General features: G+C 42.4%; 1 protein-coding gene across 2 annotated transcripts in view; it reads right to left on the minus strand.

Annotated features, from left to right (window-relative positions):
- Arhgap42 (Rho GTPase activating protein 42) overlaps positions 1 to 12,469 on the minus strand; it is a 218,773-nt gene that overhangs the window by 32,281 nt on the left and 174,023 nt on the right. For both annotated transcript variants that reach the window (XM_021643311.2, XM_060369291.1), the window contains 2 exons: positions 11,016 to 11,120; positions 8,210 to 8,339 (listed from right to left, as the gene is read on the minus strand). In XM_021643311.2, coding sequence (XP_021498986.1) covers positions 8,210 to 8,339; positions 11,016 to 11,120 — 235 coding nt within the window. The remainder of the gene's footprint in view (positions 1 to 8,209; positions 8,340 to 11,015; positions 11,121 to 12,469) is intronic.

Below are 12,469 nucleotides of genomic sequence, written 5' to 3' on the forward strand. Positions count from 1 at the left end.
AAAAAAAAAAAAAACCCACTTCAGGTTTGGACAGACGGTTTGTCTCTACGTGTGCGCATGGGCACTCTTGCACATGGGGAGTGTCCACACATGCTGTCACTGGAATATTCACGTGAGGACGGCCAGTCTGAGCAAAGGTGCCTGAGGACAGCATCGTGGATTCAAATGGCTTAACAACCCTCCCTCAGAGGACCTGAGAACCCGTGAGCGAGCCCACATGTAAGCTTCAGCTATCTTAATCTTATCCATAAGCATGGAATCTGGTCAGCAGGTCCAGACATGGACAGAAGATATTTGAAAAACCGATTGCACCAACAGTGTGCAAACATCACTGTAATTTTAGGGATGGGTGTCTTGCTTTGATTATCCTCAAACTTACAATGGCAGCCAAAGCTGGCCTTGAGCTCCTGATAATCCTGCCTTCAGCTCCCAGGGGCTGGGATCACAGGAGTGCGTCACCATTCCTGGCAGCTGATTAGAATATTTGTTAATTCTTAGAAAGTGCCCAGATGTATATTGTCACTCAGGAAGCACCTGACAAGTGAGTTATGAGTGAATAATCATCTCTGACTTTCTTGAGAAATAAGTCCGAGGCTGGACAGAGCTCAAAAGGTCACATGCCCTCCCACGCTCACTAGAGCAGACATGAGGCTTCAGGGACAAAACTGCACTTAGGAGGCAGAGGCAAGAGGAGAAATACAAGGTCGTTGTTAGCTACACAGCATGGCCAAGGCACACCTGGGCTACAGGAGACCTTGTCTTTTTAAAAAACAAATGTTATTAAGATAATAATTCCCCATTTCTAGTATTTATATATTTATCTGAAAAGGAATGTGTGTGTTTGTTAGTAATGCTCACTTTTGCTTCCCCCACAAACGCCGCCCTCTTTCTCACGGCGTGGGCATACCACGTCATGGGCTGGCACTGCTCGCAAAGAACCAGACACTCCTGTGTCTACAGTGGGGTGTATCCTTCATTCTGCTTTTCCTTGGCAGAGCACAAGAGCTTGCCTTTACCCGGAGAAGTGAGTGTCCTGAATCCAAATGCCATGATGGCCCTTGTGCCCTGGAAACAGAGCCTCGGGCTCCCCTCCTCTGAGCGTCTCCAGCTACCACACCACCTACTCAAACAGACCCCCTTAGTCACCTCTATGCTTAACGTGACTGCTGGCCGGATTTCAGAACCCTGCTCTCAGAGTACAAAAGAGCGCCCTCTGAGACGAAGTTTCACGAGCCACCGGGGTTTCTTTTTTTGTTAATAATAGTGTCCTTGGTGCCAGCTTTCACATCGGTTAATACTTAAGCTACTCCAGATTCGGAAATGACAGGGAACATGCACGCTTTACAATCACAAGGGATTACAGCAATTAACTCCAGTTCTGTTCTGGGGCCACTGCACAGCACAGTATTGACAGCACTCGACACTCCGTGACATGCCACGTAGAATACTAACAGCCAAGGGCTGATGCGTGGGACACGGCTGGTGCACACGGCGGTGACTTTGTTCCTTAGTGATGTATTCGGTAGGATCAGCTGTTTGTCTTAAACCAAGCATCCCCCATTCTCTGATGACATTTTAGACCATAAATGTCTATTTTTTCCCCCTGCCTTATCTTAACTTTGAAGCCTCCTGCATGCACTTCGTGGTGACATTTGCTGTTCACCGTGCCGCTTGCTCTAAGGCTTGCTGGCAGCTGTGAGGGAGATGGTCTTAAACAAGTCACCTGAAGCCCCTTGAAAAAGCGTCTGAAAATTTTATTACAACTCCAAAGCTGCAGGACCAAAGAATCTCAGTCGTCCTGCCCAGGGAGCACAGAAAGCGGAGATAGAGATGAGGCGGTGGGGGTGAGGGTCACACTCACAAACACCTGCTACAACCCTTTACCTCGGAACCTCTAGGTAGACTTCATTAAAGAGCATCACACACCCAAGGGAAGCAAACCTGCCCGCTGCGCACAGGGGTGAGGTGTTCTTTTTAAAGGAATGATACTCTAACTTGGCTTTTATTATTTTATTAAAAAAAACCAAAACGGTTGTTTTTGTACAGTATATTCTGACTATGGCTTTCCTTCCCTCACATCATCCCAGATCGCCCCCACCTCTCACCATGCCAACTGCATGCCTTCTTTCTATCTCTCTTTAAAAAAACAAACACATGGTTAAAACAAACAAGAATGAAACGACAAATTCACAACAACAAAAGATAAATGACGAAAGGGCACAAGAAACACAGACATACACAGAAACACACACACACATTAGCCCCCCTTTTCATTTCTGATGTTATTAATTTGGATCTTCTCCCTGTGTCTTTTACTTAATTTGGCTAAGGGTTTACTAATATTATCAATTTTTTTTCAAAGAACCAACTGTTTGTTTTATTGATTCTTTGTATCTGTTTCTATTTTATTGATTCCAGGCATGAATACAATTATTCTTGCCATCTACTGATTTGGGGTACTATTTCTTCATTTTGTTCTCCATCTTTCAGGTGTGCCATTAAATTGCTAATATGAGATCTCTCCAATTATTTTATGTAGACACTTAGCACTATAAATTTGCATCTTAGAATTGCCTTCATTGTGTCCCATATCTTTTGGTATGTTATGTTTTCATTTTCATTATATTCTAAAAGGTTGTAAATTTTCTTATTAATTTTATGTCTTGATCAATTTTTTTAATTCAGTAGTGAGTTGTTCAGTTTCCATGCTGTTCCAGTTCACATTACTTTCTGTTGTTTCTGCTTTTGTTGCTATCCAGTTTTAATCCATGGTGGTCAGATCAAATGCAAGGAGTTATTTCTGTTTTCATGGATCTTTTGAGACTTGCTTCATGTCCAATTATGTGGTCAGTTTTAGGGAAAGTTCATAAGGTTCTGGAAAGTATATTCTTTTTTTGTTTGAGTGAAACGTTCTATAAATATCTGCTAGGTCTATTTGACTTATGGTGTTATTTTGCTGTAGTGCTTCTCTGTTTAGTTTTTGTCTGGATGACTTTTCTGGTGGTGAGAGTGGGGTATTGAAGTCTCCCACTATCATTGTGTGAGGGTCAATAAGTGATTTTAGCTGTAATGGTGTGTGCTTATTTTATGAACTTGAGCACACTTACATCTGACATATAAAAATGTTCAGTAGTGTGATGGCCTCTTGGTAGATTTTTTTTTTTATGAGTATGTAGTGTCCTTGTTATCCCTTATGATAAGTCTTGGTTTGAAGTCTATTTTGTCAGCTAATAATATGGCTATATCTGCTTGCTTCTTTGGTCCATTCACTTGAAATATCCTCTTTTATCATTTTACCCTGAAATAATATCTATTCTTGCAGGTAAGATGTGTTTCTTGGATGCTACAGAAGGATGGATTCTGTTTTTGCATCCATTCTATTAGCCACTGGCTTTTTATTGGGGAACTGAAATCATTGTTGTTAAGAAATATCAATGAGCATTGTTGATTCCTGTTATTTTGTTGTTGTGATGGTGATAGTAGTGGTGTGTGTGTGTGTGTGTATGTGTGTGTGTGTCTGTATGCACGTGTGTGTGTTTCCCCTCTTTTGATTTGCTGGTCTAGAATTATGTCTTCCTCATCTTTTTTTTCTTCCTTTTCTTTTCTTTTTTTGTGGTTAACCTCTTTAATCTGGAGTCTTTCTTCTAGTGCCTTCTTAGTAGTGGACTTATAGATAGATATTGCTTAAATTGGGTTAAATTATGTTTCACTTACTAGATCTTAGAAAATTGTAATTGCTGTGGGTTCCCTGTTTGGGGTGTTTCTAGAGAGGAATAGAGATGTATTAGGAGAAAAAGCTGAACGGGCTTCAGGAAAGACCTAAGTGGATCTTGTTCACATCTAGAGTTCCCTGGGAGCTAAAGGTGTGGTAGAAGAAGGGGATCCTGCATGAAGGCTGCAGGAAGGCCATGAATTATCTTAGAGGCATGGGATCCAAGGACTAGGGAACCATGCCTCTGAACCAGGAGTCAGAATCTACAGTGAATGAAGTTGGGTGAGAGAAGAAACACCTACAAGAAGCTTTTTACTGGGCTGAGAGTGAGAAGCCAGAAGTCCTAATGGAGGACAGGAAGGATAACACCATTCATTGCCTACCTGAGTCCTGGACAGCTGTGGTCACTGGGTATCCTGGGTAGAGTGTCTCTACATGGAAGTGGCTGACGTGACAGGCTCTACGTTGTTTTAGGGACTAGGTAAAATAAACCTATCCTGCACAGACTAGCAAGTATTCATGAGAATAGTCATGTTAATAACATCACTGGAAACTGAGATACTTGATACATATTGTTGCTAACTATTGGATCCTCACTAAGAGAGATATATACATTTTTCTTTCATGAATTAATAGTCTGGATTCAGAAAATTATATACAACAGCAACATGGTAAGTGAGAGAGAGCTGGAGATGCAGAAATTTGTAACATGCTTGTCTAACCATTCACAAAGTCTTGGGTTCAACCCCCAGCTCTGATTCACTGGGAGTAGTGGCACGATTTTAAAAGTCACATTACAGAAGGGGGGCCAGCAAGTCCAAGGCCATCCCCTGATCCATAGTGAGTTCAAGGCTAATCTGGAGGAGACACGAGACCCTATTTGAAAACCTAAACAGAATCCAAAAGGTACATGGCAGCCAAGGAGCTCCAATAGATTTCTGACTATGTAACTCATGTACCTCCCAGGTTAACCGAAGACTGTCAGGTGAGATGTAGTGCCGCCAAGGTGGACTATGTCAGCAGCTCCATATCCAGGAGCCAGGGACTGCCTCTACCCTATCTTATCATCACGAACTGCGGTGATGGCCACAGAGGTGTACACACACACGAAAACATCAGTTAATACAAGATCCTGTTGGCAAAATACAGCCAGTGTAGCTGTATACATGATGCAAGCAAACCCAGAGAAACCCCAAGGAGAAAATTGTTTGGGGACATAAAGGCAGAATCAGAGAAGGGTTCACAAAAAAGAAAGGAGTTATCCTGCCTGTGAAGGTCTTCGACGCCAGATATAACCCAAGCTCCCTCTCAACAAGGGCATAAACACAGCAGCAACCATGGGAACCTTCAGGGAACCTTGCTGCAGGGATAAATGGAGGGAAAGCCTGAAGGTAGGGAAGAAGCCTCTGCACAAAACTAGCCTGGACTGAAATGATGGAGATAACGGAGAGAAGTGATTCAAATGGTCTCAGGAACACATAGCAGACAGATTAGATTCCATGATGCAGACAGAGATCAGAGAACTAAAGATTGCTTGGAGTTTGATAGCCTAGAAGAATTCCATTAAAATAAATGAAATATCCTCAGCTAAGGTTAGCACCACAGGGGTTCAGGATGACTTACAGTCAGATGTCTTACAATAAGGTACGAATCTCAGACACATACATCAAGTTCTCACTAGGTCCATCCCAGGTAGTCCTCAACCCTATGTCACACTGTCCAGAGAGGTGTCAGCAAGCCATGGCCCCATTCAGTGAATGGACTACTACATGGTAACTGAATAACAAAGATGTGAAGATTAGAGTCAAGATATTTCTGGTGGGTAATCCAAAACTGTTTCTGTTTAGAATGAAAAATGGGACCAAATTATTGCCAAGTTGAAACAAATTTGTCTTGACTTTCTATTTTTGTTTTGTTTTGTTTTGTTTTTGTTTTGGGAAAGAGCAACAGGAATGGAATATGAAGATTGTGAGTGTGTGGGGAGGGAAGTGAGGAGGACTGGCATGAGTGTTGGGAAAGGGAAAAACATGATCAAAATATAGTGTATGGAAATTTAACTAGGAAGGCAAAGAAATGGCATGTGTGCAAGGATATGAGCAACTATCTATTATCCATGGAGAAAACCTGAGATAAAAAATTAGGCCAGAATGCAAAACAATCCTTAGTTATGATCTGCAAACCCCTCCTGCCTCCGTCCATATCTACAAAGCGCTCGCTGCTCAATGTCACAAACCCTCACCTTTGGCTAAACCCTACTCAATACAAATGTAAACTCCTCTCAACCAACATGCATGCTGACACTTACCTGAGACATTTAAAGTAAATATCCCGAGTGTTATGTCTTAAGCCAAATCTATACCTCATATTGTCTGACCCAGCAGACCAATCTATGAACTGGAGGCTCAAAGCTATTTCTTCTGCTCTAATTGTAAAATAGCCAGAAAGTAATCAGGATTCATCACCTCAGATCTGACAAGAGCAGACATTAATGAGACGGACAGTCTTAGGCCCTCATCAGCCCCGGTCTCTTATCCATCTAGACTGTGCGGTAACTCACATTTGCCAAGTCTGTCAATCAAGTTGGTACGTGCTTGCATGTACCAATGATGTATTCAATGATGGCGCACAACCTGAGTGTATCCGATGCAAGCTTCATCAGCCTTCTAGTGACCATGTTACAAATGTGCACCAAATACCTTCACAGTTAACATTACAACTCTGGCTTCTCCATCACAAACCCTTCAACTACCTTACTTTGTCAACTAAGCCAACATTTTCCCTCCATTAGCATGGAGACTTTGGAACAAGCTCCTCTGAGTACCCACAGTCGCAATGGGCAGGACAAGAAATGAACAGGATATAGCTAAAGTGATGTGTTTGAGTCTCAAAGTTGACCAACGTAGGATGTCACAGCTTTGTGTACTTGACACAAACCTGGACTTGCACTGGAAGAGAGAATGTCTATTTAGGCATTGCCTTTGTCCGGTTGGTGTGTGGGCATATGTGTAAGGTATTTTCTTGATGGCTACTGATGTGGGAGAGCCCGGTCCACTTTGAGTGGTACCATCACTTGGCGGGTGGGTCTCAGCTCTATATGAAGGATAAACAAACAATGCATGGAAGCAAGCCAGGAAGCAGTTTTCCTCTATTATCTCTGCTTCAGTTCCTGCCTCCAGGTTTCCATCCTGAGTCCCTGTCCTGACTTTTGGCCAGTAAGCCAAATAAAGCCTTCCCTCCCTCAAAAAAAGGCAAGAACATTTCAAAGCTTTGGTGGTAACTTGCTGTAAAACCTAAACATGCAGTATTCTACTTTGCAAAAGCACGTTCAGATCCTGAGGCTGGAACTAGCAGCTTGTCCATCACAAACGTGAGAGCAGCACTTCAGCATACATCTGACTCGAAACTGAGCTCATTTAGTCAAAACGGTCAAAGTGGTTTCATTTATTGACAACACACAGAAGGGACCCTAGTTACCCTGTGATGGATTTAGGTTGATTTTTGGGGAGATCATGCTGAGCATGAGGCCGTTATGACAGTTCTCTGCTGGTTCTGCTATTTGTTTTCTCACCTTGGGAAGTAAGGAGTGGTGGGGCATGGCATGATCACCCACCGCTTTTACTTCTGAGAACCAGCAGAGCCCAGAATTTAATGAAGTGTGCTGCTGATGGAGAAACTATTAGTATAGTCACTGGGCTGAGTCATCCTGACAAGGGCTTTTATTTTCAATTTTCTATGGAACTTTAAATTGAGAGGGGTGTCACAATTACACTCTAAAACTCACTCAGCACTGTTATCATCAGAGATCCCATGCTGAAATCTAGAGTAACAGTTCCTCGCTTTGATGATGGCAGTGGTGGAGAGAAGACTGTTTTAAATTTCCTAAAGAATTTAGTCTTCCTCTGTGAGACATTCAAGTAGCTAAGCCATGTATGCACACAGCATGATGAATCCGGGGCAGCCACATGGCTCAGCAGGTAAAAGCGTCTGCCGCCAAGGCTTACAACCTGAGTTCAGACAACGAGATAAACGTGGTGGAAGGACATCCCATTAGTTGTCTTCTGACCTGCACGCACACGCGCGCTCACGTACACCCACACTTTTTAAAGAGGAGGGCTAGGGTAATGGCTGCGGGGGTGGGAGGGAAAGTTGGTATAGAATTTGCTGTGCACACATGAAGACCTGAGTTTTGATCTCTAGAACGCAAGTGACACGCCACTGTATCTGGCAGCCCTCCTCCAGGTCTAGCCTCAGAAGGCAGTGTCCCACAGCAAGCTGGCTGTGATGGCTATTCTTGCTTGTCAGCTTGACTACATCGGGCATTAACAATAACCCAAGCTACTGGGCACAGCTGTCAGGGGTTCCTTGATTGGATCATCCAAGTGCATATGTGTGTGTGCAACCACACATATGTGTCCACTCACATACAAACATGCATACACACTCATGGACCCACACACACATGGAAAACAAAAAGGAAAGTCAGTTTCCGGGACTCACTTTTCTCCTGGACGTAAAGATAGCCCTCCATGGTCCACTGGCTGGGGGGCCTGTAATCCTGGTTGGCCGACTTCATCCTCTGCATCAGTCTCTCCACCTCTTGCCGAGTACTTTCAAAGTTATTCCTTGTCTTAGGTGGAGAGAAACAACAAACTCACTTCGCATTTCCCGACAGGTTTGAGCAACTTTCAAAACCACCCAACATATCAGAGTGAGCTTGACCCTTTTGGTTCTCTTCAGCATAGCAGGTCTCTGCCAGGCTGATCTGTGTGTCTTCTTTGAGTTGCTTTCTGGAAGCATCCCTGGATGGCCTGTGCATTCTTCCCTGATTCTCCTGTGAACAAGACTTTCTACCTCCATACGCTGTGGTGAGTCCCAAGTAGGGGAACTACAACAATTGAAATTACTGAGCATCTGCTACCCTGAATTAGCAAATATTAAAGGTAGATAGATAAGAACTTAATCTCTTTGGAGGAAGAAGAAATGATGTTTTCAATACATGTGACAATGAACGAGTTTAACATAAAATTCTTATCCCTAAAGCTTTTGTTTTTATTTTTTATTATTTTTTTATAATTAAATAAAATGACCTTCCTGTAATTAGCTCACAAGTAAAAGCATCACATAGGTAGATTAAGGTGACTACTGTAAAATCTCAGCTCGAGTCTCTTCACAGTCTATGGCTGTCCTGGACTTGCTTTGTAGACCAGGCTGTCCTGAAGCTCGCAGAGATCCACCTGCCTCTGCCTCCTGAGTTATGGGATGAAAGGTGTGCACCAGCATGCCCAGCTCTGAGAAGCTTTTCTGAGGACGGGTCACATGGTTTGGTTTTTAACACAGTTGTTAGAAGACTGCTGTATGCTGGGAGCCAAAGCCAGCTAGTGCAAAGTTACTGACAATTGCAACAAGGTTATGGGTGAGAGATTTATGTTCCAGGAACTTATGAGACTTCTGTTCATCAGGCTAGAGCATCTTGAGATATCTTAGCTGACATTCTTGTATCTTAGCAAACATTCTTGTGGTATTTTGCGTCATAAACCACCCTGCTATCTTTTGTATCATAAATTACTTTGCTGGTGCATTTTCCCTTCCTGCCTTCTCCCTATAAAATTGTGTGAAATTTTTCAAATAAACAAGACCTTGATCATACAAACTGTCTTGGTCTTCATTCTTCGTGTCTCTTGTCCTACCCCATTCATTTCACCCCTCCTTAGGAACCTGTTGAACCCCCGCTGGTCAGGGCAGGTGTAAAACTTATTCACATGAAACCGAAGTTCTTTCCTCTTTTGAGAATAATAATTTATACACTTGATAATAAGTCTGCTTAAACTGTAGGAAAAAATAATGTTTTCTCCAAAAGAATGTGTTTTGCATACACTTCATCCTAAGAAAGTGTGTCTGAAAGCAAAACACACAGCTTGCCTTCAAGACCTCTCTATGGTCCACAGCCACAGAAGTGAACCTCAAGATAGATCAGGGTCTTTTCTGGGGACCGTCTCACCGGTTTTCTCTTTCAAACATAAGGATTGATTTTTTTTTTCAAGTGCTTCCTTTCTCCTGTTACAGCTGCGGCAATTGTAGCTAATACAGAAGCAACTGGTAAAAACTCTCTGGCGTCTGCAATTTTCCTTTTCAACTTTTTACTGAAATCAGACACCTGTCTTCCACATTGGAAAAAAAAATGCAAAAGAGTTAAAGGTAAAATTGTTTCTGCTAGGGAACCTTCATTAAGTAAACGCTGAAAACCAAACATGATTAGAAAAATCAAGTTGCATAGCTCTTCAGGGGGCTCTGTAGTGTGCTCTCTAGATTCCGTGAGACCTGGATGAGCAGAGAAGCACACACCTTTTACGGAAGATTAAGTGAAGGTTATTTTGGCTAGAGTGCCATGCACTCGGGATTTCAGTGACTGAAGACTCAACACCAGCACTTTGTTCTTCCGTGGGTTTTGACAAGGGCAGGAATGTGCTGGCCGACGGTGGAAGTATTCACGTGTGCTGGGAGAACTAAAAGACCTGGAGGATGCCCCAAAATAAGCGGGTAGAAATGGGCAGTGTGCAAATAACTCAGCCCCGCATGGGAAAGCAGTGCTTTTGAATGCGTCAAGACTGCATTTAACTTATCAGCAAATAATCAACGGCAGGTATTTTACATGTGATTTCAGAGATGTGAGGCCTTAGAATGTGAAGCCTGAGGCCTTCGGTTCAAAAGTGGAGAAATGCTGCTTTCCCAACAAATAAGACTCACCTAAAGCCGGCCAGTCCCTCCTCAGTTCCTGGCTTTGTGGAGTAACTGACAGGCAGAAGGTACACATTGTGGGTCCCTGTGATGTTTTGGTATCTGTATACATTGTGAGGCTATTTCTACAATCAGGTTGCATGTGCATCTCCACATGCATTTTCTATTCTTGTCTGGGCATGGTGAGGAGCATCCACAAAAACTTTCAGGTGCATAACACTGCATTAACTACACTCAACAGAGGGCATGAGAGTCCCAGACCCTGTTCATCCTGGGTCACCCACTGAGCTAACAAAATACTATTTAACTTCCAAGGATCTCCATGTTGTAAAACTTATTTCTATAAAAAAATGTTCTATAAACATTTTTTTTCCTAACATAAAATCAGTTCAGTTCTTCTCTGGCATACAGTCAGCTAGTCACTAGGAAACAAATCATGAAGACATCTGGAAGGAGGACTCTCTGAGCAATTGCGGTTTGCCGTATTTAGACAAGGTCTGGCTGGTCCTAACTGAGCCACTCTGAGGTTTTTGCTAAGGAATGGTGGGCAGAACAGGTGCATTCTTACATTCTGCAAGTTGAACTGCAGCTGTTGCTTATACGGTGCAAATTCCTGGGCGAGTTCATATCCCTCATGGTAAAATGTAAACAAACCCTGAAGGAAGGACAAAAGCTGCGAAGATAAAAACATACATGAAAAAAATCATAAAAATCTGCTTCTGTATGTGTGAAAAACCATTCAATATAAAATATCAAGAAAATTATATTTGATTCTAGTTTCCCAAATTAACTTTTTTAAAATAAGATTTTTTAAAAAAGATTTATCATTTATACAATAATCCTGCCTGCATGCCAGAAGAAGGCGCCAGACCTCATTATAGATGGTTGTGAGCCACCATATGGTTGCTGGGAATTGAACTCAGGACCTTTGGAAGAATAGCCAGTGCTTTTAACCTCTGAGCCATCTTTCCAGCTCCCAGATTAAGAACTTTTGATCGACGCATTTGGCCACGGGAACGTGAATGAGACAGAAACAAGAGATCACTGCCTTTCCATCTCACCTGTGTGGTCATGAACAGGTGAACTGTGAAGTATTCTGCCTTCCAAATGCATCATTTAAAAAATAACGAGACAAATAAGGGGATCACAGATAATTAGGAAGGGTCTCTAGCCAAAACAGAAGATGAAGGGCATTAGATTTAGAGAGGGGGCAGGATGTCACAGGAAGACGCTGGCCAAGGCCAAGCAGCAATTTGTTCAGCGAGCAATAAGAAAATTTACCACAAGGTGGCAGTATAGATCCTGGTACCGGCTAGAGAAGGCTTAAGAATCAGATGATCTTTTCTACCCTGGGAAAAATCTTCAGAAAAGAAAGTCCATATTCCTAGCCTTATCACAAATTTATTTGTGAATAATGACTAAGTACTTGTACCTGTAAATAAGGAAGGTGTAGCATAAAATTAGGGGACAGGTATATTGATATAGTAAGATTATCTAGAAAAAATTTGATTTGATATTTTATATAATTCACTGAAAGCTTATTCCATTGATTCAATCAGCCTACAGCTCTTGCTGCCATAAAATGGAAAATATTTTCAAAAGAGACTTATAGCATGTCATTTTTATTTTTCAAATTAAGAAAGAAAGGCAATTCGAAACCATTTTCATATGTGAATGGCTTGCTCCCACATCTCCTGTGCGGGGAGGCAGGGATATCTCACCAAGGGGCATCTCACGTGTGCTAGGACTGCCAAGGGCTGAGAGCCAGTTCTCAGAAAATGATGATTTCATGCTTTTCTTTCCAAAACAGACATCAGCTTCACACAGAGTTATGTTCATTTCAAGGAGTTGGACACTTTCAAAATGTTTTCTTAAGTTGTTATTGTTTGCATTTAGTTTTAATCTCAGTTTAGAGCAAACCGGACCTTAAAACTAGACTTAAAAGCCAGGCATGCTGGTACATACCTTTGATCCCAGCACTCGAGAGGCTGAGGCAGGCAGCGTATCTCGGTGAGTTTGAGG

This window comes from Meriones unguiculatus, chromosome 1, assembly GCF_030254825.1.
Source record: "Meriones unguiculatus strain TT.TT164.6M chromosome 1, Bangor_MerUng_6.1, whole genome shotgun sequence".
NCBI lineage: Eukaryota > Metazoa > Chordata > Mammalia > Rodentia > Muridae > Meriones > Meriones unguiculatus.